General features: G+C 46.1%; 1 protein-coding gene across 2 annotated transcripts in view; it reads left to right on the forward strand.

Moving 5' to 3' along the window:
- The first annotated feature begins 3,434 nt into the window (after positions 1–3,434).
- Positions 3,435–22,927, forward strand: part of dph1 (diphthamide biosynthesis 1) — a 33,071-nt gene continuing 13,578 nt past the window's right edge. Inside the window, exons 1-4 of one of the 2 annotated variants that reach the window (XM_018748262.2) lie at positions 3,435–3,530; positions 4,632–4,781; positions 9,829–9,892; positions 22,100–22,221. In XM_018748262.2, coding sequence (XP_018603778.2) covers positions 3,437–3,530; positions 4,632–4,781; positions 9,829–9,892; positions 22,100–22,221 — 430 coding nt within the window. In that variant the 5' untranslated portion in view covers positions 3,435–3,436. The remainder of the gene's footprint in view (positions 3,531–4,631; positions 4,782–9,828; positions 9,893–22,099; positions 22,222–22,927) is intronic. The other variant, XM_018748263.2, reaches the window with a different exon arrangement.

Here is a 22,927-nt window from a genome sequence, read left to right on the forward strand (position 1 = left end):
CTGGCCGTGGAACACTGGACCAGCTCTATACCCTCACTAGGGTGCTGGAAGGTTTGTGGGAGTTTGCCCAACCAGTCCATATGTGTTTTGTGGACCTGGAGAAGGCATTCGACCGTGTCCCTCGTGGCATCCTGTGGGAGGTACTTCGGGATTAGGGGGTTCGGGGCTCGCTGCTACGGGCTGTTCATTCCCTGTATGACCGGAGCAGAAGCTTGGTTCGCATTGCCGGCAGTAAGTCAGACCTGTTCCCGGTGCATGTTGGACTCCGCCAGGGCTGCCCTTTGTCACCGATTCTGTTCATTATCTTCATGGACAGAATTTCTAGGCACAGCCAGGGAACGGAGAGTGTCTGTTTTGGTGGCCGCGAGATCTCGTCTCTGCTTTTTGCGGACGATGTGGTCCTGTTGGCTTCATCAAGTCAAGACTTGCATTGTGCACTGGGGAGGTTTGCAGCCGAGTGCGAAGTGGCGGGGATGAGAATCAGCACCTCCAAATCCGAGGCCATGGTTCTCAGTCGGAAAAAGGTGGATTGCCCCCTCCAGGTTAGGGGGGAGTTGCTCCCTCAAGCAGAGGAGTTTAAGTATCTCGGGGTCTTGTTCACGAGTGAGGGAAAAATGGAGCGGCAGGTTGACAGACGGATCGGTGCGGCGTCCGCAGTAATGCAGTCATTGTACCGGTCTGTTGTGGTGAAGAGGGAGCTGAGTCGTAAGACAAAGCTCTCAATTTACCGGTCGATCTACGTTCCTACCCTCACCTATGGTCATGAACTCTGGATCATGACCGAAAGAATGAGATCGCGGATACAAGCGGCAGAAATGAGTTTCCTCCGCAGAGTGGCTGGGCGCACCCTTAGGGATAGGGTGAGGAGCTCAGTCACCCGGGAGGAGCTCGGAGTAGAGCCGCTGCTCCTCCGCATCGAGAGGAGCCAGTTGAGGTGGCTTGGGCATCTGTTCCGGATGCCTCCTGGACGCCTCCCTGGGGAGGTGTTCCGGGCTTGTCCCACTGGGAGGAGGCCTCGGGGCAGACCCATGACACGTTGGAGAGACTATGTCTCCCGGCTGGCCTGGGAACGCCTTGGGGTTTCCCCAGAGGAACTGGAGGAGGTGTGCGGGGAGAGGGAAGTCTGGAGGACTCTGCTCGGACTGCTGCCCCCGCGACCCGGCCCCGGATAAAAGCGGAGGAAGATGGATGGATGGATGGATGTTACGCTAATATTTTCGGTTATTTTCAACAGTCTTGCACTTCATGGTCACCTGAAGCCCATCTGCTGACCCCCAAGAGATCCATCCACCCAAAATAAAGAACCACTGTTTTACACCAATCTAACCAGTAAATAAATGAGATTAAAAGCTAGTCCTTAAATGAATTTTAAACAGAAACCTTCAATTACACATTTCTTCAAATGCCATTAATAAGAAAATGCATACATGCATGTTTTTCATTTTCCACTGTTTAGTGTGTACTCAAGGGGGAACGCTGAAGCTCATGTTCCATCAGTTTTCCCCTGCAACAGTGAGGACTGCTGAAGCTGGTGCTCTAGCAAGACTTCTCTTGCAGTGCTGGGTGCTGAAATAGCAGAGAGGTGACAAAATGGTGCGAGGATTGCTGTGTACTTCTGTCTGATATTGGCAAACATGTCACGGCATGGCAACACAATCTGTTGTGTAGCAAGAGAACAAAGAAGAAAGAAAACAAAGAAAAAAACAGGAGAGAAAAATGAGAGAAGAAAATACAATAAGAGTATTGAGTCAAGTCCATGGGGTATTGACAAATACTAGCCAGTTTTAATTAAAAAAAATATATGGTCAATGAAACAAAGCTAAAAAGTTGCCAGTAAAAATGTGCTAGCACAGAAGAGAAGTAGAAAATAGAGAAAGCTCAGAAGTGTGTGTGGAGGGTAGAGGTAGGTGAGACAAGATTGCCAAGGACCCAGGGGGCAAGGACAGGAGTGCGCAAGGTGGTAATTAGTGCAGGTGGACAGATGATGGATGGGGGGGTCAGACTGGGGCTCTGTGCCGCCCTGTTCTGCCCGGTTCTCCACCGTGTTGTCTGGTGGGGCTCCACTGATGAGCATGCAGACACAGCCTCCACCGGACATCCCACAGGGAGGGGCAGTGCCATCACAGCCAATTAGTCTCAATTAGCGCTTGTTACCATGGTTACTCAAGCCTTGGGAGAGGTTATATTTCCAGGTGATTCTCCAGTCCCCATATGCCCTCCATTGTAAACCTGGAATCTCGTGTCGAATGTGAAGCAAACGGAATGACATGAGCGCTAACTTCCTCTGAGATGTTTTTACTTGCTTGCCCTCGCTACCAATACAGAATGAATACATTTTGTAGCACATCAAAGTGCAGGCTGTGCAGACACAGAAAACTAATTACATTTCAGTGCTCTGTTGAAGAACAAGTAAAGGGCACCTGAGATCAGGTCCAATAAAACTGGAGGTCTAGGAAGTAAAGCATTCGGACCAATCGTCTGACAATAAAGTATGTAGCAGGAGAAAATGTGTTAGTCTTTTAAATGGTGCTACACAGGATTAACATGAACACGTTAATGGCAGTTCAGATCATTTTAAACTGGAGGCAGCTGGTAGCGTAGCGGTTCGAGCTGCTGCCGCCTTTGGATCGGTTCGAATCTCACCTATTGCTGTAGTACCTTAAGATTGGAAGTTGCTTTGAAGAAAAGCATCAGCTAAATGTAAAATGAGCTTTTGAACAGATTCTACTGCAAATGTACTGTGTTTTTGGATATTTTGATGGGTTTCTCTACCCACAGACCTGTCTAAACATCAGCCTCCAGTGAATGTTTTGTATTTTAGTACTTTTTTGAGCTTATTTCACACTGTTATTGTCCTGCTGTTCTACATGCGGATCCACATCTCTTGGTGTCATATTCTTCATTGTTAAGTGATGTAATTATAGAGGAAAAACCTAAAGATGCAAAAAAAATACATAATTGCATTAGAACCTACGAACCTTGGCTTGTGTGGGGGATTTTCACAATCTTGATTACGCCATTGTTGTTTTACCTGTTATTTGGAAGATTTATGATTCATACCTTTTCCAACCATCTCGCTGTTATTCACAGCCACGTAGCAATAGCAGATGGCGGTGGAAAATGACAGAGTGCGAGATAGACTCTTATTACTGGGGGCGGAAAGAATCAGATTTTTTTAAACCAAGCGAAGTGCCATACTTTCGTTTCGACTGCTACAACACACATGCAGAAGCAAGGTTTGGCTTATTAATTAAGTAGCTGCGAAATATTTCTGAACAAAACTTCAGGCGTCGTTGACGTAGCTGACATTCGGTAACGTCACACCGGTGCGACTATAACCAACGTTTAAGTAACTGAACTAAGGAGCAAAACGCAGAGGGCAGGTTCGTTCGATCACTTCGGAGTTCGATTATCTTCGCTTTGCGATCTACCAGTAATGCCTTCCTGGCGGCCACGTGCTGTTGTTTGGAAAATGGCGGCGTCCGCGCGAGACACGGCCGTGGTGACGGCGAAGAAGGCGACAGTAGCAGGTTGTGTGTTTTCGTGGTGTGTCCGAGTGTCGCCTTACAAAGCGGTTCTGAGGGGAGGTGGCACAAGGCCTGTGTGTTTCGTAGTTTGGCGATTGTCGGTAGAGTTCGATAGCAGCTCGCCCGCACCCTAACGAGAAATTTGTATGTAAAATAAAATATGAATGAGTCAGTGACTCGTTTTTTTTTTAATTTATTATCATCGTCCACGGTCCAGAGTACATGCTAGCTGTGTACCACTAATATATGAGCTAATGAACTGGCTATCCTGGCTGTCACACCGACAAGAATTTATTCACGAATTACTCCAGTCCTGTCATGTCATGAGTCTCATACAACCGAACAAAAACAGTTCACCTGAACTGAAGCACTAACATTTTCATAAATAAAAATATCCCAGTTATGTTCTTCTCTAAAGAGACCAAGTCTGAATTTGGAGATTTGTTAGGAAGAGGGAAAAATGAAGGAACGGCCGAAACAAATACCCGGCGACTGACTGAGAGACAGACGTTCACCTCAGCCGCGCCGTAAGCTTCTCTATAATCTATGTCTTATTCATGGCAGTATTGCAATAAAAATTAATAGATTTCATAGCCTCGATTATTGGGTAAATAATGAAAAGGTACGATGTGTGTCCGGGTACACCGTACACAGGCATCCATCTGGTCGTGATCGCGGAGCCACGTTTGGAGAGCAGAGTCCTGCTTTCATCCAGTCTCCAAGCCTTTACCTTAGTGCCAAAAAATGGCTGATGTAACAGAGTGTCATGAGTCTGTCTGACAGATTTGTCCCACCAGTGCCAGCAGAATTATGGGCGGTGGGTGGGAAGTTCAAAGTTTGTGACTGTCTCTACGAGAAATGGCATTGCCGGCGAAGCGTCACATTGGATTGGTGTTCGGCGGAAGTCAGTTTCCGAATGAGAGACTCTCACATTTTGTAGCTCAGCTGAACAGAAATTTGGTGCTTTTGACACTCCGATCACGTTAAACACATTGCGCGCCAGCAGATGCACCCCCTTCTTCGCCAGCTATGATTTTTTTTGTCAGAAACGGTTATGCGCCGTTCACGATTAAAGGTACCTCTGTCCCCGCGCCCCTGTCATAGTGCGAGGACCCCGGCGGGTGGCCAACCAGATCCCTGATGAGATCCTGAATGACCCAGAGCTTCAGCAAGCTGTTCGCGCACTGCCTGCCAATTACAACTTTGAGATCTACAAGACAGTATGGCGAGCGAGGCAGGCCAAGGCCAGGAGAGGTGAGTGACAGGATGCAGTGACAACTCGCAGTGCCACTTTTTCCTAAATCGGCATCTGTCCGTTTTATCCATTGTTTTCTCTTTAGGTCGGGGCAGGGGTCCTGCAGGCGTAGCGTTAACAGTCAGGGATTGACTCGCAGCTGGTGCCACGGGCAGTAAAAATATTTGAGACATGAACCACGTGGCATGTGGCCATCAAGGACATAGGGTGGCCAACCAGTTCTTTTCATCTTCCCTTTTTTGTTACTGTTTGTTGCTTACTGGCACACCTAGTTGAGAAGCGACTGCGCTGCAGTGCTCCTGTTGTAGGTCCGTTGTGCCTGCTCATATCTGGACTGGGAGGTGTGGATGGAACTGTAGGAATGAAACAGGTTGTATTTGCTTTGCAATACACCTCAGATTTCAGGGTATAGTATGAATAAGATATACAAACCTCCACACGCTTGCTCACTCTGCAGCACCACCCGGCCAACGTGCGAGTCGCTCTCTGATGCATTCACTGACAGCGCGCCCGGGTCCCAGCGTGCCTGCCGCTCTTTCTGCCCCGTGTATTAGAAGAGGGACAGCCGCTGAAATAAAACAATCTCACCCCTTAATTGAGCCACCCTGCTTGCCACTCGAGTAAGGTGGAGGAGGCAGGTGGGGGGGGCAGTGGCTGGGAATAAGAATTAGGAATGAAATTAGGAAAGGAAGATGGCTGTTGAGATAGGGGAGGTGGAGAGAACCACGGGGAGTAAATGAGAAGAGAATGAGGAATACGGGCAGGCTGCGTGTGGCCAGGAGTGAAGGGGGCACAGTGATGTTTCAGTCTGTTTAGAGCGGTGTGTAAACGAGCAAAGCTGTGGGTGCTGAGGATGGCGAGCAGCTGGTGGCCTGGCAGAGGGCCGTCCCAGGGGCTGCGTCGTGGCCCGCCAGAGTGCTTCTGTGTCTGATGTCTTCATTAGAAACCTTTCCCTCTCTCTTCCAGAGCTCCCAGAACAAAGTTCATTGCATCTCTGCTGTCTGCCTGCCTGCTCTCTCTCAGTTCCTCTCAGCCTACATCTGCGTGTGTATGTGCTTTGAACCACCCACGAACCGCTGGGTTTCTACTCTTTCGTTTTCCCGTGAATATTGCCCGATTCGGAGGGATCTTACTGGCAGCCAAACACAAGAAAGTGTCCGTTCGTTTTTCTCAGCGGTTCACATTCTTACGTTTTTTTTCACAGGACTGAGACAGTTGGTTCGGTGATGACACAGGTGTTCTGAAACTGGGTCTGAACTTCAGGCTGCTCTAAATGGAGGCCTGTTTTGGTGTGGAAATTCGTGCTTATACTTTTACGGGAGGAGTTAGTAGGGGAAGCTGTCCGAACCCTCAATTTAATGCTGTCTCCATAGATGGCTTTCTTTGATGTTTTCTGAGGATGTTCACGTTCATGTTCAAGACTGCAGCTCAACCACTGAGCGGCTGGGTCTTCAACCAGTCTCCACTACCCCTCTTTCTCCATGCTCCTGTAAATATTCACTGACAACAGGTGCTCTAACTACACCTTCAGAGTGCACAGAAGTGGCAGCATGATGAGATGCGCTTTGCTTATTTTGGCCATACATATGGAGACCAAACAAGGGTATATGCAGGCCTGTATCAGGTTAATCTAGGTTTCTATATCCAGTGTATAAAATTGTTTCCCTCTCATTCGTCGAAAACCCAAAGATAACATTTGATGGTTTTTCTTGATCAATATAGACGTAGAAACATTTGTCAGGATATATTCTGGCCGTATAAAAATATTTTCCCTTATTGTGTCTCCACCAATCAGATTTTCCCGTTTCTGTTATTTTATTACAGGTATTCTTGTTCTCTTTGTATAGTTGGTATTTTGCTCTCAGTCGTGTCTTGTTACGGTTTTGTGTCTCTCGTACCAAATTGTGGTCTCCTTGTCCCGGATGCCCCCCTGACACTCAGCCTTGCAAACTGAATTGTACCTGTGAAGAGGAAGGAGGGTTGGGGGAGACAGAGGCAGAAAATAAGAGGAGCTGAGCAGGACTGAGGCGAGATGGAAAACAGCCTCTTGTGTCCGCACAAACCTTGAAACCCCTGCTGCGTTTCCCTGGGGGGGGAGGTTGAACGTGAAACACCATAAACTGTTTGTGCCTCGGAAGGCCCCATCCACTTAAAATAAAACGGCACGTCTTCCTAAAGCAGCGGCACTGACATAGTTCCCCGGTCTGTGGTCTCGACTGCAGTCTTTTTTTTTCTTTTTTTTAAATAAACATTTTTATGCGCAGCGAGTGCACACATGCATGTGTGTTTGCATATTATCCTTTTAGTTAGTGGGAAGCTAAAAACATAAAAACAAACAGGTGTTAAAGTGGTTCTTCACTGCTGAGATGCATGAATATTCATGAAAGTGAAAATTCCTATGTTTATTCCTCATCTGAATTGCATGGAGTTCAGGCTTGTTTTAGCGACCTGAGCTCAATTCAGCAAGTGACACCTGTGTGAGAGGGTGTGGCCTTCACTGACAGAGAGGATCATTATCTGCAAACTGCACGGTAATGTGGGTGCACCGTAATCACAGCCGCCTGCTGTGTTTAGTTAAGGGCGTGAAAGTTTGTTTGCTGTCATTTTGTTATTACTTTCTCTTTATCGTATCAGATGTTGCTTTTATTGCGAACAGGATCATAAGACAACGTAGCGTTTTGCACATTTTGCGCAGCTGGGCATTTTCTGTTCCGATGCAGGTAAATTTTTTGAATATGTGTATAACAGAAGGATCTTTTCTAGGACTTGACATTTTGACCTTTGACCCTCATGCTGATGGAGCCTTTAGGTCCCTTGGGGGCAATGAGAAACTGATTACTCTACAGAAGGATTGTAGGTAAAACATGGGTTGGAGCAGACTGTGCTTACTGGTAGTTTTCACTGTCAGTAACATTAGTTTGTTTATTTGTGCAATTATTTATATACAAGACTACAGAAAAAAAAACAACTCTGTGTGGAGCATTATGGAAAGGTTCTGGCTAGAATACAGCGGTGCTCATGGCAGAGCCTTCTTTAACACACACACACATTTTCAGAACCGCTTGTCCCATACGGGGTCACGGGGAACCGGAGCCTACCCGGCAACACAGGGCGTAAGGCCGGAGGGGGAGGGGACACACCCAGGACGGGACGCCAGTCCGTCGCAAGGCGCCCCAAGCGGGACTCGAGCCCCAGACCCACCGGAGAGCAGGACCCGGTCCAACCCACCGCGCCCCCTTCTTTCTTTAACAATTCTCTGTAATCACAGACCAAACTTCATGCCAGGAGTTTCTTCCAGATTCTTAATCAGAAAGAACAAACACCTGAGTTAAGAAATCCAGCTGTAGCTCTGGCCTGCGCTGGCCATGGAACAAGAGACGGCTTTGTGTCGTCTTCTTTTGTTTTGCTCTTACCACCTAGCAGTTTGGCCTTCCTTGGTCACATGCAGATTCAGAACCGAGTTTTGCACTTTTCTGTCTTTTCCACACTGCGTCTCAGTTTCATTCAGTAGTGGGCCCAGGTCTCTCCACAGTGGGATTTTCTGTCTGCCTCCACCCCAGACTCTGGGCAACCTGTATAAGTGGTGCTTCCTTTCAGGGGCAGGGTGTTTTTTTTTTTGTAAGTTTTTTTTGTATCACAGGTGACTTTCAGTTGTGATTGCGGGCAGGGAGATGTAGGGCTGCTGTGCAGGTACTGAACTGGATTCAGGTTGTGGGGGAGGGCTGTTCCTGGTCCCCAGGGCTGAAGGGGTGGGCAAGGCTGCTGTAAGTGTCAGCGGGAAGCATGGCGTGTGCTTGTAACCTTTTCCACCTAATAAACTCGCCCTTTCCCAGGTAATGAGGCCCTTAGCCTGTCTGCGAATGTCTGTTTGCTTCAGGGAAGGATGCCTCTTTAACCTTTCCATGGGGAGACACATGCTCCCCCCATTCTTCAAGTCCCCCATTCTCAGTGGGGGATCTCTCCAGGTTTTGTATGGCCTGACCTAATTACCCATCTGCTTTTTCAACACACTGTAGGAATTTACTTCTCACCATTTGTTATGATTTCTTGTGTCCCTTTTGTATATTCTTCTCGTTCCACACATCTTCTTCCTTTGCTTTCTTTCTCCCAGCTAATTAGCTGTGGTACCTGATTGCTTTTGAACCCTGAAGTTGCTCTGTCCACTCAAGTAAACACATAGGTACTCAGCCGGGGGGGCTGGGGTTCTAGCATTCCCTGGGATCGCTGTGCTATTAAATACCATTTAATGTCCTGTAATGTAATGTGCTTTGGCTCTTTGTGCAGTCTGCACTGCCTTCCCCAAGGATACGTGCACCGTTTCCATTCTTTTCCACATTACGATAAGGGCCAATGGCATTTTTGTTTGTCCGACTCCCATTTCGCAGTGATTCAGTGTGTTTTTAAGAGTCTGGGTGAACTGGTAGGGGAGTATCATGTGGAAACAATGAGTCAGAGAGTCCATCCCCATCGCCCAGCATGGCATATAGATGGTAGGAGAGAGGAATGAATGGGAACTAGAGGTCTGAACAGAAATTCCTGCACTTTGCGTTACAGTTATACTATATCAAAAGTATTCAGAATTTACTTGTACAGACCGTATAACACTCTGAATGGTGTAATACTGTCGTTCGTATTTTCGCTTGTAATAATCCACTCCTGTCTTGGATCTTTCAGTGTGGGCAATACCATGCTTTAAGTTGCACCTTAGAATAATAGTAGGTTGTGTTACTCCAACCACATTCGGGAGGCAGGATGAACCACGGATGCCAGTGATTGAAGTACTTTGAAACAGAGCTGGAGAGAGGAGGTACAGGTGTATAGTTTTTTGGTTGTCTTTCCCATCTGTCCAGCAAAGGGGGTTTAAAAAGGACACTTCATTAGTATCAGATGGGGAACAGGTGTGTCTTTAGCCGCCCCCTCCTCGCTGTGACTGCGTGTGCCGCATAGGTGTAATGACCGCAGACTCTATCCAGTCCAGTGTGGTTGATTTTGTAATTCTAACCATTTCTCTTTCCCTTCTGTGTTTCTGTTTGTTTGTTTTCTCAGTGGCGCTGCAGTTTCCAGAAGGCCTGCAGATGTTCGCATGCGTGATTGCAGACATTATTGAGAGGTAGGCACCCGCCTGGGCACTGCCCGGTGGACGCAGCTCACATCAAGAGCTCATAAATCATTAATCAGTAAGAGTGAACAGGGGGGAGCAGTAGCTGTCCTTGGTGAGGAGGCCATGGTGTTTGAGCCTGCACGGCCGCTGCGATCACCCGGGATGCTGAAGTCATTAACAATGCGAGTGTTATCATAATTCCCTTCTGCAGCCCAGAACTGGGGCTCCGTGGAAAATTAGACACGATTGCTTATGCTTGCCAGCTATTGCCACTGCACTTCTTAACGCCTCCAAGAAGCCGAGACCATTATTCTTCTTAATTGCGTCGTCCTGGTTTCTGCATAGACCTCTTTGCTTGCACATACAGAAATATACACACATTCGAAGGATCACAAAATAAATAGCTGTCTGTGAATGCTTTTAACCCCTTGTAACTCTGGATTTTTTTGCTTAAATTTAAACAGTCAAATGCAGAAGTTTACTATTCAGGAAATACATGGAGTAAATGCCAAAGGGTTATTGGTAGCAATGCACTTGACTCCTCAGCGATATTGTGTTTATTTTAGAGTGCGGTGGTGATCATAATCATACCTGTGAAAATCTGCTGTTTCAGTTAGATCAAGGACTTGTATAAATTGGCCAAATTGTGGCATTCATAAAAAACATGAATATGTATTATGTTTAGAAATGTTCCCTAGCATTCAAGTAGAGCTTTAAAAAGTTACCATGCTGTTTACATCTGACAAATTGTGATGCTAGAGTGGTTGGAGTTGTGCATGTGATTTTTGTTGGTGCACAGTGGCTGTTTTTATTGCTTTTGCAAATTAATTTTTGTCAACCGTTATTTCCGTAGATACATTGTACTGATGACTTCTTGAGTTATTTTGGGTATTTTGGGCATCTTCCGGATGCTTATTATTCCTGGGATGGAAGTTGTCTTGTAATAGGTGCAGCATTTGAAACAATGGTAGTGGAAATGCTAATCCACATATTAAATGCAGACCTCATTTCTCATGTATATAAAATGCTTATGTGCAGTATGATATTTCAGGAATATCCATTTTTGTAATACTCTTAACAATATTGATTCTGTGAAGATGGACAAGTGAATAATGAATTCAATTAAGCTTGTTTGCAAATTTGGTTCACTAATTTTTCATTGGGGAAGGAGGTTGAAAAGTGAAAAATAGGGAGTCATTGGAGAAGAATCTTGCTGTCCTTTTCAGGGAGCAATACTGACTGTCCACATTCACCATGTCACAATTCCACCTCACTAGCTGCTGCTGGAATGGGGTAAAAAAAAAAGAAAAAAGAAAAATGTATGGTCTCTAACTGGCATGAACTTTCATCCGCTAAACTTACAGGACACAAAAGGTGGTTGAACGGTTGATCTGTCTGCTTTTTCAGCTGCCTCTTTTCTCTCTTTCTCCTCTTCTCCACCTTCACAGCACTGTTTTTAGGGATACTTAGATTAGGTCACAATTGCATAGTAAAGGCTAATTGCCGCCATCAGTGATCAATACTAAATGGCTTTCTGAGCAGGAAACCCGAGGGGGAAAGAGACATATTGCTACTTTCAGAATGATGAGTCAATGTAGATATATTTGCGTTAATGAAGGCAGTAGAAATTTGGAGTCACGCGGCCTTGTTGCGTGTCATACTTTTCCAGTAAAACATTCTTATGATCAAAAGTGGGAGGACAGTTTTACAAGGTTAAATGCATGCTTTGCTTTTCCTGTGACCTCTGACTTTTTTTGTTCATGTCCCAGTCTGCACTCTAGCTCTGAACCTCTTTGTTCAAGTGTGAGTTTGTGCCGTTGGCTCTTATCGGCAGCAGACCCTTGCACTGACTCCTTCAGGGGATTCATACAACAATATGGTCGTCTGTATCTGGCCTCAGCCCAACGGATCAAACAGAAGGAAAGTAATTACAGGCTGCTAATTGCCTGCTCCCCCCATTTCCAGTCTATCTCATAGTCTCTGTGTCTCTGATTTCCTTGTGTGCCGTAGTTGTGCGTCTTATCGTCTTGTTTACACTTTGTAGCTTTGAAGGCCTCTCTGCTTGCTTAATAATGCTCCTCTGAGCCCTGCACAGGAACAACATGGTATAAAAGAACAGCAGTGCAGTACAATATAATCCTGAGATGTAGGAAACAGATTATTAGCAATTACTACTTTCATGAAACACATTTTTGTGTAGCTTTACGGTTAATAGTTTTTCCCCTTCTGTAAAGTACTAGATGAGCTTTTGCGCCTTTATTTTGAACCTCAACCATTTTCCAGCTCTTCAGCTGCTCTGCTGTCTACTGGCATTTAAGTATGGAGATGTGAAGGTGTAAAACATCACTCATAGGCCTGATGGGGTTTGACACTGATGTGTTGTCCTTTTCTGACTTTGTCAAAGTAGCCAGTTTCTATAACTTCATATAATGCCATGTTCCCTCCAATTCAGTCATGCCTCTGAGGTCCATGTCAGTGTTGTTCCTTCTTGCTGATTTGTATTTTAATTGGCCACTATTGGGTTAAACATGTAACGTTGCAAGGATATATATAAAAACAGTGGAGACAGTGGTGACATTTAGTGAGTTGGGGATAATGACATCCCTGGGACACCTAAACATAGATGATTGACAGGTTGGTGGTGGAAAATTGAATTGTCAAAGGAAGAGAGAACAACTTAAAAGCTCAGATAAGGAGAGAAGGTAGTTTTTCAGGGCAGCATTTACAGTAAGTTAGCATGAAATGAGCAGAGCAGGGGGGGCAGTAGCATGTCACAGGGACTCTGAGGGGAGCACTACCCAGAGCATCATGCCCCGTTTGTTTTGTTCTTTTAATTTTGTCTGCACGAGACTTTGTGAAGAGCCGAATTCTGTGTGCTGTGTAGATAGGAGAGCACTGGAAACTGCCGTGGACCCCTACTTCCTTCCAGACGCAGGCGGGATGCTGAGCGCCACAGTAGGGCCTCGTGTTCTTCTGTCCCTGTGCCGTTCTCTCTCTGATTCACAATCATTACACTCAGTCTGAGAGGCTACAGTGCAGTTTGTATATATTTTGCACGCTCGCGTGTGCGGTGGGGAAGAGGTCTTTGGTAGAGTACTCATCAGGTCAGGGAGGCATGTTTCCCAAAGGCCACCGCTTTGCATTGGACTCTGCTTTGGTATATCCTTTGCTCGTGCAAAAAACAGATTAAATATACGTTCAGCTCTTGTTGTTAAGTACCACTCACTCGGCATCACATGTATAGGTTGAATCACATATACGTAGCTTTCAAAATGTTCTTGTGTCCTCGTTCTACAAAAGGGGTGTTTTCGTAATAATTGCATAGAAGAGGTTTTCAACTTTGGCACGGTCATTCTGCGCAGCCCGTTGGAGAGGAATGTTTCTTTCTCTGAACTGTATGAATCCTCGGACACCAGTTTGTTTATATGCCCACTGATCTCAAAAGACATTGATCCCTGGCTGGGGTCAAAAATTTGGTGCTGGTCCACAGGATGTGCTCATTCTCATATACACACTTAATTACTCCACTTCTGTTGTCATCTAGAAAATCGCCAGCTCTGTCACACACTGGCATGCAGATAAAAGGCTCTTGACATCCCAAGGTAACGTTTCCGTGGGCTTGGAATCGACATCAGTGTGGTAATTCCCAGTCCCATGAAACCTGACATGAAAAATAGTAAGCAAAGAGTGGATGTTCTTTCATTGTTCTTTGAATTAAAGATAAAAAGCACGAAGGGTTCTAGTCACAAAGGATACCAGATAATGGCGGTGAATGTCTTTGAGTCGTAATAATACTTTATTTACACATTGGACATGTGTGTACTTGTGTGCACCAGATTTATCTAGATGTTCAGTTTGTCACACTGCTGGGAGTAAAACTTTGGGTCCGGTTGTTTGTTTTTACATAATTTTACCATCTCGGCTTCTTGCCTTTGACTTTGTTTCTTTTATGGGTGGATGCTTTTTACCTTAGGAATGCTGGTGGAGTAAGGTAAAGCAGTGAGTGGAGTTGAGTGTGGAGAACAAGTAAGGAGTCCATAACAGTATGAAGCAGTGGCGGGTCGAGAGTGCAGAAGAATGGGGAAACAGGTGACAGTTTATACAGTGTAAGCTGCTGCACAGGCATACTCAGTTTTAGGGTAGGAAGGTGATGCTTAAAGGAATAGATACAGGTACAAACTGACTAGAGAGAGAATGAACATCTCATTCAGGTTGCCTGAAGAGTATTGGAAGGCTCTTGTTGGCCATCAACTTTCCTTAGTGGTCACAGGGTGGCATTATGTTTACTTCTGTTTGAAAATCTGAGTCTGTCCACAAAATTCACAGTAGGGCTGAAGTTGAACCCCTCACCCACCAAGCAACTAAGGAGCTGTGCAGCACCAGCTTTAACCGCTGTGCCACCACATCCCCATCTGCGGATAGTACATAGCTGTTATTACTCTGGAGCATGAAGTGTTAATAATGTCATTGAATTAACTGCAGCCTTACAGTGCCTGGGCTGTGCTTTTGGACATGGGTTTCAATCTGTCTGTCTCTGGAGTTTGTGCTCTTATGTTTAAGTGAGCTTCCTCCAGGTGCTCCACTTCCCTCCCACAGTCCAAAGACGTCTGCCAGGTAGAGTGGGGACTCTAAATTGCTTGTTGCGTGCGTTGTGTGTCAGTAATTGTGTGTGTGATTGTCCTGCACTGGGCTGGTATTCTCTCGGGCTGTACTCTACCTCACGCCCAGTGTGTTTGCGATGAGCTTTGGACCGCTGTAGCCGCTCATTGGACAAGCGGTCGATGAAAATGGAAAAACTAGCATGAATTGTAACAATTTTTAGACTCCTGGACAAGAGAGCAACCTGAAATTTTGACCGCGAGCTCAGTGAAGTACGGGCTGCCTTGTTCACTGGTTGAAGTTAAATGTCATAGTGAAACTTAACACCCAACGTGAAACCAGTTGGATAAACACAATAATTATATGCTGGACTAACTGCAGCTCCCTCATATCTCCGCCATCTTCGTGTGTCTTGTGTCTTTGCAGAGAGTTCAGCCATACAATACGACTTGGCGCTAAGAGTTTGAAAACCCGCTACACCGTTAGTCACCCATTGTAATGTGTCACATGGGAGATTGTAAGAAGGCTTCGTATTAAAAAGTAGTAGTAATTTTGCACCATCGTGTCACTGAGTTACTGTGGAAAGCCAGCAGATCAGCTCGCAGAACCGCCTTAGCGCGCGGTACAAATCGGCTGTGCGTTTAGCCTTCAGATGTCCAAACTGTTTTTTGAGAGCTATCATTATCTTACATGAAAGAGGTGTCGTCATTGTTCGTGGCGGTCACAGGCGGCCATGGAGAGACTGGAATGACGGTGTCCTGCTGTCCGCTTTGAAGGCCCACGCAGCGCAGTCTTTGCTGTCTTCTCAAGGCTTCATACGCCCTTGCCCTCTCCTTCGCAGCCTTTGTGCTCTTTCAAACCGAGGCACAATGCAGCCTGGGTGAAAATATAGCCCCTTTTTATTTTTAACAAATACCACAAAGATTGCTGTGTGCCCTATAAATAGCTTCAAGTGGTTGTATTCTAAAGAAGCACTATTTTGATCCCTTTCTTTTCATGTGTTGCATACACATTAATTGGATTTAAATAATTTAAAAATAAACACTTAAATTTGGCTGAAGTCTCAATGCTTGAATGGGTCGGCGTTTGCAGGCTTGCCAGTCCACAATACAAGATGTGCCCAAACAGAAATTGAAAACTGAATTGATTGTATTTTTATTTATTTTTTTTTTGAAGGAGTTAAGGGATTATCTGATGGCATTACAGAAAGCATCTGTCAGCGCTGCCTCCGGTCCCGGACGCAGTTGGCTCTCCTCTGTGCTTACCGCTGTCTCCTGCTTTACAATTACTGCTAGCTTCCCTCGTGCTCTGGGTTCTGTTGCAGCATTGCCGCTTAAGAAGAGAGGGCGTCGAGAACGGGGGATGATGAGGGATGATGCCGTAAAGAGGGGAAGAGAGGCTCAGAGATGGGAGCCGAAAACCTTTAATCCTCCACTGTTGTGCCCCCTGCCAAACGCCGTTCTGTTTTTGGAAGTGTTATGTCGGTGTGTTTTTCATGTCATCCCTGTGCAAAGCTGGTTACTGATGTCAAATTTATCAATATTACTGTATTACAGTTCCCAGAGTCACTTGCGCCGTTGCCAAAGGGCTCCACCATCTTCTAAGCCCCCTACATCCCTCTTTCCTCCTCTTTCTCTTCTGTTCTCTCTCTTTCCCTCCATTTATTCTTTCAGTTTTTTAAACAGATGATGACGATTACCTGTCCTTGGCGCTCTCCTGCAGTGCCTAGAGTTGGGTGTCGACCACCCAGGCGTACCCTGCACTCACTACCCTCGGTGTCGTTTACTCTGGCCAGTGAAAAATGTCCAGCTAGTTGTGGTGAAATGAAACATGGGTCCCCACCAAGTGCAGGATATAAGTAATTGAAGAGTTTAACCTGTTTTGAATATGGCGAGCCAAGGGGGACATTTGCACTGGCTCACTCCCTAAATCTTGGGGATATCCATTCCAGTACAGCTGACCATCCCATCACCACTGTTTCCATCCTCCCAGAGCGATAAAACAACATACGACTTTTTCTGAGTGTGCTGTGGCCCCTTGTTGGGAAAGTAAATACAGCAGTCAGGATGTCTTCGACATGTAGTACAGCGTGGCAAAGTGGTAACCTTTACATAACTATACATTATATATTTATTCTGAATAAGTTGATCTCCAAAGTGCCTTGCTATATTCTAACACCGTTCACTGTTTCTATTGCTGGATGTTTACAATTCAGGGGAAACACTGTACTCACTGGCCCCTCTAGGGATTTAGATCTAACACCTTTGTTTCCTAATTTATGTGCTTATAGTAGCTGGTGGGGGAGCAGAATATCTATTGCTGCATTTACAGAGCGACATTTTGTCCTCTGGTGTATATTGAATGGTCTGCCATCCTTATCCATATCAAATAGCAGAATCTGTAACCCAGATTGATGGTGGAAAAAATATAGCATTTTACCCTGGGTGGACAGGCCTGTCCATTGTGGCCCACGGGGTATTCTGCTTTTCATTAATACTCGGCTTTGATCGAATGCCCTCATGATTCAGATCACACTAAACCAAATGGTGTCTTTTTATCATGGTAAACCAAATAAATGTTAAAAAGTAATGTCTGGCCTAACGGTGAAAGGTTTTTCTTGTTTTCGCTCTTTAAAATCAATAACAATGTTAATTATTTCAGCCAGTCAGTGACTGCACGGTTATTCTGAGGCCTAAGGACATATGTACACGTGATAGTTTGCGGAAATTTAGTTTGCTTTAGCACAACTGAAAGCCAATGGCATGTTGAACTGGTGCTTTCAGCTGAATGTGATTTGAGCTGTGCAACAAACTCAAAGTCCCAGTCACAGCTGAGTAATGAACAGCTGAGCCAGAGACCTACAAAGACCAGGGTGAGCAGCCTGCATTACACCCTACGTTTACACAATGTATGCGTTTAGCCACCTGGAAGGGATTTACATGCGTTACGTTTTTTTTTCCCCTATTTGTGCAAATTCATCCCGAGTCTTGATCCTGCAACTTGTAGCAGCAATTTCGAGCATAACTCTAAACACATTAGCATAGTTTGTGAGCCATTAAAATGTCTTAAGTTAAGGTATCCCTTATTATACTCACAAATTCTCTTTCTTCACATTCCACTACAACACACTACAGTACAGTCACCGGAGCGGCTGTGTCTACGAAAACACGAATGCCCCAGTTCTGTGCTGATGTGATGGATGCCTTCAGTTAACCTTGCACAGCTGGGACTGCAGAATAAGTGCAGGCCCTGGTTCTGGTCCAGGAGGCACTTGTCCCCTGGCTGAGCCTTTGAGGGAAAACACTTCTAAAAAGCTTTCACACCAACAGAGCGTGGGGAAGGCTTTCGGCAAGAAACACTTTGAGCCAGCAGAGCAGGAGTGGAAGAAGACCGAAGTTCCTGGAGAACCGGGCCAGGTCTCATTTTCTTCTGAGTTGGAAGGGTAGACAACGTCGAAATTACCACGTAACGGAGGCATCTAGCAGCACCTGGGAGAGAGGGCAGGCAGTGGTAGTATCTACTTTTTTCTTCTTCACAAGACAGCTTTGAACTCATTTGAAGACTGTTATGTCCATCCCTTCCCAACTGGGCTATTTGCCAAACCGGTACCTCCGCAGGGTGAATTAACCTGTGCATATTAATACTGAAATTGCTTGTGTTTAAACTCTGCAGGGGTGCTGTAGACACCTATGATTACCTTTTATACGGTAGTGCTGTACTTGTCTCCATTACCTGTGCACAGTAGGACTGCAGTCACCTGTGTTTAACCTTTGACTCGGTTACAGTGTGCTAAAATTGCATGATTTTATTTTGTGCTGAGTGTTGCTGTAATTTCCCATATCGAACCTTTGCAGTTCTGCAGAAGTGGTATTTTTAGTCTTTATTTAACCGGTGCAGAGTGGCATTTTGGCTGTGCCAGTGCATTTCTCTCTGTTTGTGCTCTGTAGAATGGCACTAAAGTTGCTTCTCTCTCTCGTACAGCTATTTAATTTCTGTCACCCACACACACACACACACACACACACACACTCTCTCTCTCTCTTCCTGTTTTCCTCTCCCACTCTTACACACACAAAACCTCTCTGTAGCTCAGTCCCACTATCCCCAGCCTGTCTGTCTGAGTGGTGACTCAGTACACAGTGGCTCACAGCTGAGAGAATGTAATATTTTTCTTCTTCATAAATCACCATGACAGCAATGGGTCCACATTACTGGTAAATGCAGGGGCTTCTGCATCTGAATATTTTAAAAAATAGATTATTATACATATGTGAGTAATAATCTATTTTGTCGGCCTCCTGCTATTTTTGTGTCAGTGTGACTGTAACCCTCTTGCTTCCGTTGGGGAGGGCTAGCATGTGTGGGTCACAGCAAGAATCCTACAGCAGGTTGAGCATTGCTCCCTGTCCCCAGTACACCGTGGCCATGCCGAAATATGGTGACCATTGTTGCTTCACTAGTTAGTGGCTTGGCAGGAGTTTTCCTGGCAGAGCAAAGAATACTGCAGCCTTTCGTACAGGTTCGTTTATACGGATGGAGATTTACTGAAGCAGCCCGCCCGAAGTTCTGTGCCTTGCCCAACGTGACCTTGAGTCTTCAGCCATCTAGTCGTACCTTTGGCCGTACGTCCCCTGCGGCCCCGAGTGGGACTCGCGCCTTCGTGCGCGCATCTCGCTTGCCTTCTGGCTGCTCTTTGCTTTGCAATGCTCAGACTACCCTGTGCGAACAGTCCAAACCGTTGGCAAAACCCACTTTGGCACAACGCAACCTCCTCGTGAATGCTTTGCCACGAGCTGTCCTTGCAGACGCTTTGGACGCTTCTTTCCTGTACGGAGTAGTTTTCTTCCCTTTCTGCTTTCCCGCTGTTTCAGCCTCTCTGCTGCACTAAGTGGGTTCTTCACTCCAGCTGGTTTTATAATCCCTAATAAAAAGTATAATTTAATTGTCTGTCATTCCGCAGATTTTCCTACTGCTTAAATTGAGTTTCAGGGGATTGTGAGGTCTCTTGTCATTGAGTAGAATAGAATTGAATCAGAAGAGAGTACAGAAACACTCAGAGTTGAAAATCTGCTTTGTAAATCTTTCCCTGTTGGCGCAAGATGGGCTTCTCGCCCATGTAGAAAGGCATACGCATCCAGTTGACGGCACCTTTCACCCATGACACCGTTCTCTGCGTTCCCAACATTAATTGATAAAGCTTAGATCCAATATCCTACTGAGTTTTGAAGATCCTTGTTAAGTTTTTTCTTCATTGAAGAAGTACAGTGTTCTTTAATACTTATTGTAATTTTTAAGAAACCAGACTCTGCAAAGGACTGGTGTCCCTTACAGGGTGTAGCTCCAGACCACTGCAACTCCACTTTAGGATAAGTGGTTATCGATAACGATTCAACGAAAGGAATCTGCCGAGATAAAATGCTCTTTACGCAGCGTTCATTCTTTCGTCTCTGTTAGATGCACAAGAAAATGTGTATCTGTAAGCAGAGCTTTGAGCAGCTCGATACTTGAACGATGCAGAAGGTGATCAGCTAACTTGGTGGTTGTGGAACTGTAGTTTGGGGCATGAAGGTTGCAGGATGTAGTCGCAGAACAGGCTCACTTTCACCCTCCAGCAAGGTACTTCCCCTGATGGATCTTAAGAAAATATGCAGCTAAAGAGCAAATAGCAAGTAATCTTGTATAAGTAACCCATGTGTGCGCGGCGCTGTGTGTATCCTTAAATTGGAGTTGTGTTGCTTTCTGGCTCCACTTCACACAGACTCGTTGGCTGCTACAGAGGCAGTAATTAAGGAGCCCTCTAAAAGAGCTCACAGACATTTCTGCATCTTAATTGCATCTTAATGATATTTTGGCTCTGATATTCCATTTTAAGAGTCAGAGATTGTGTCCAGCCACGGAGCGAGCGGGATTCAGAAAGGGCATCCTCGTCTTTCTGAAGAGTTAATAGGTTTGTTACCAGATAGCACTGAGGGGGAGCAAAGTAACACCTTTCAACCCCCTCCACTCCAGTGTACACACACACACACACACACACACACACACAAGCGCGTTGCTGCAGAATCCACTCACTGAGCTTCGTGTAACCACCGCTGTACCGTGTCGTATATTTCACTTTGCACCAGATTAATCTAGTTTATTGCATCTCTGCTGCTTTATGGTGCTCTTATTTCATCGACAAGTCACACTAAAGTAATCGCTTCCGCTGGGTGAATAAAACAACATGGCAGTCTCCTTTTATTGCCATTGATGACTGAGTAGATAACCAGTAACGTTCAGCAGTGCTCTTATCTTCATTGTGTTTTAGCACTTGTACACAGTATGTGGCACAGATCAGTGCTCGGCATTAATTTGCGTCAGGAGTTGTAGTCCGTGTGCTTGCTCTCTCTCTCACTCACACACACACACACACACGCACGCAAACAAAATTTGAGGAGAAAAAGGATAAGTCAACCAAATCTGGGAAAGCCAATATTTATCTAGCGGATGAGTTCCAGGTGTTGCCTTCTGTTTTGATTTGTCTCGGCTGGCGTGCGGTGCCCTTCACGTAAGTCTGCTCAATAGAACAGGCCGGAGCGAGAGAGTTCTTCCTTCGCACCAGGGGTTGAGGGACCAACGGTGTATTGTAGGGCTTGACCTGTAGGCGGTGCTGTCAGAAAATGTTGCATGCCGCCCCTAACTCTCCCCACCCCCTGCTGTCGCATGCCCTGGCCCATCAGCTTCCCTCTCTGGCCATTAACCACTCGAGCGAGCGTTTGCCTTGCCCTTTGGCTTAATGCCAAGCATGCCGATTGCTGTAGTGCTATTAACGTCCTATGAACAGAGTGCAGCCGTGTACTGGCAGGCTCATGGAGTCCCAGGTTTGCAAAGTAGCACGAGCAGGAGGTGGAGGTGGGATTCAATCCAAAGATTGGATTATATTTATCACCCTCAGAGCCACTGTTAAATTCCACCTTGAAGGCAGGTGCGCGATCGGCCCCAGCCGCTGTCCTTTTGTGTTACTGTTGTTTAATTCTGCTCTGCTGATGCGTGGGACTCCTGTTTGCCCAATGTCTCGGTCCCGGTAATTCTTAATGCAGACACTAAATTCCTGCACCCCTGAGCTTCCCCCTCCTGGGAGGTTACTTAACACCGGACCTCGCTCTGGTGAGCGGGCACATATTATGGCGATGTCAAATTAGCAGCAAAGTGTTTGCGGCTTGTGCGACCTCCCGTATACAGTCACACACAAACACGCAGGATGCGTTCGGTAGGCAAGACTTCTCTTTTTATTCACACGTGCGGTGCATCAATGCGAAGGGGATCTGTGAACGGGGGAGGGGTGCTCTCTCGTGTTTGTGCCATCTTGTGCTCTTGGTGCGGGGCGTCGAGACTTCGAGGTCTGAGGTTTGCGTTTCTTCAAGTTCTCGGGTCTGTCTGGAACTCCCGAGCCAGTCTCTCCTACTGCTTGGAAGACGGGGTAAAATAGGGCCGATTATTACCGACAGGTGGGGTAAAATCGCTCCTCCTCACTCCTCACCATCCCCCGTCTCCCATAGCCTGGGCGTGCCACAGCTTGATTCTATTAAATTTGATTTTGACATCACAGGTGGGTTTTTCTCACGATCGGTCATCCCCCAGGTTCACGGATGCCGACACGCTGGTCATGGGGGATGTGACGTATGGCGCCTGCTGCGTGGATGACTTCACAGCCCGGGCCCTGGGTGCTGACTTCATGGTGCACTATGGACACAGCTGCCTCAGTGAGTCTAGTATCCTTCTTTGTCCTGTTCAAATATTATTGTATTGTATTGTATTGTATTGTATTGTGCGGGGGTGCGGTGGTGCAGTGGGTTGGACCACAGTCCTGCTTTCCGGTGGGTCTGGGTTCAAGTCCCGCTTGGGGTGCTTTGCGACGGACTGGCGTCCCATCCTGGGTGTGTCCCCTCCCCCTCCGGCCTTACGCCCTGTGTTGCCAGGTAGGCTCTGGTTCCCCCGTGACCCCGTATGGGACAAGCGGTTCTGAAAATGTGTGTGTGTGTGTGTGTGTATTGTATTGTGTTATAGACTGTACTGAGATGTGTTTGACTTGGAGCAGTTTTATTTTCCTTCTTCAAAGGTACAACAGCTGGCTCACAACTCGCACAGTATTAAGAGTGCAGTTTTTTTTAACTATTGCAGCACCTGCTGCCCATCCACACACACACACACACACACACACACACGTACACAGACCCACCCATCCTTCCCTCACATCAGTTTCTTATTTCATTTTCAACTTTCTACTCCAGCTTAGGTTTCATTGTTTGCCTGAATCTCTTGCTGTCTCCCTTTTCATGCTGGGAGATCACAAAACAGCAAGAGAACCAAGAGAGGAAATGAGAAGTCAAGATGAGACCAATTTAGTAATCGCCATAGTGACTTAGTGCTGTTTGTGTGTTTACTCCTTTGTGCTCGCATGGTTACTCG

Source organism: Scleropages formosus, chromosome 10 (assembly GCF_900964775.1).
Source record: "Scleropages formosus chromosome 10, fSclFor1.1, whole genome shotgun sequence".
Taxonomy (NCBI): domain Eukaryota; kingdom Metazoa; phylum Chordata; class Actinopteri; order Osteoglossiformes; family Osteoglossidae; genus Scleropages; species Scleropages formosus.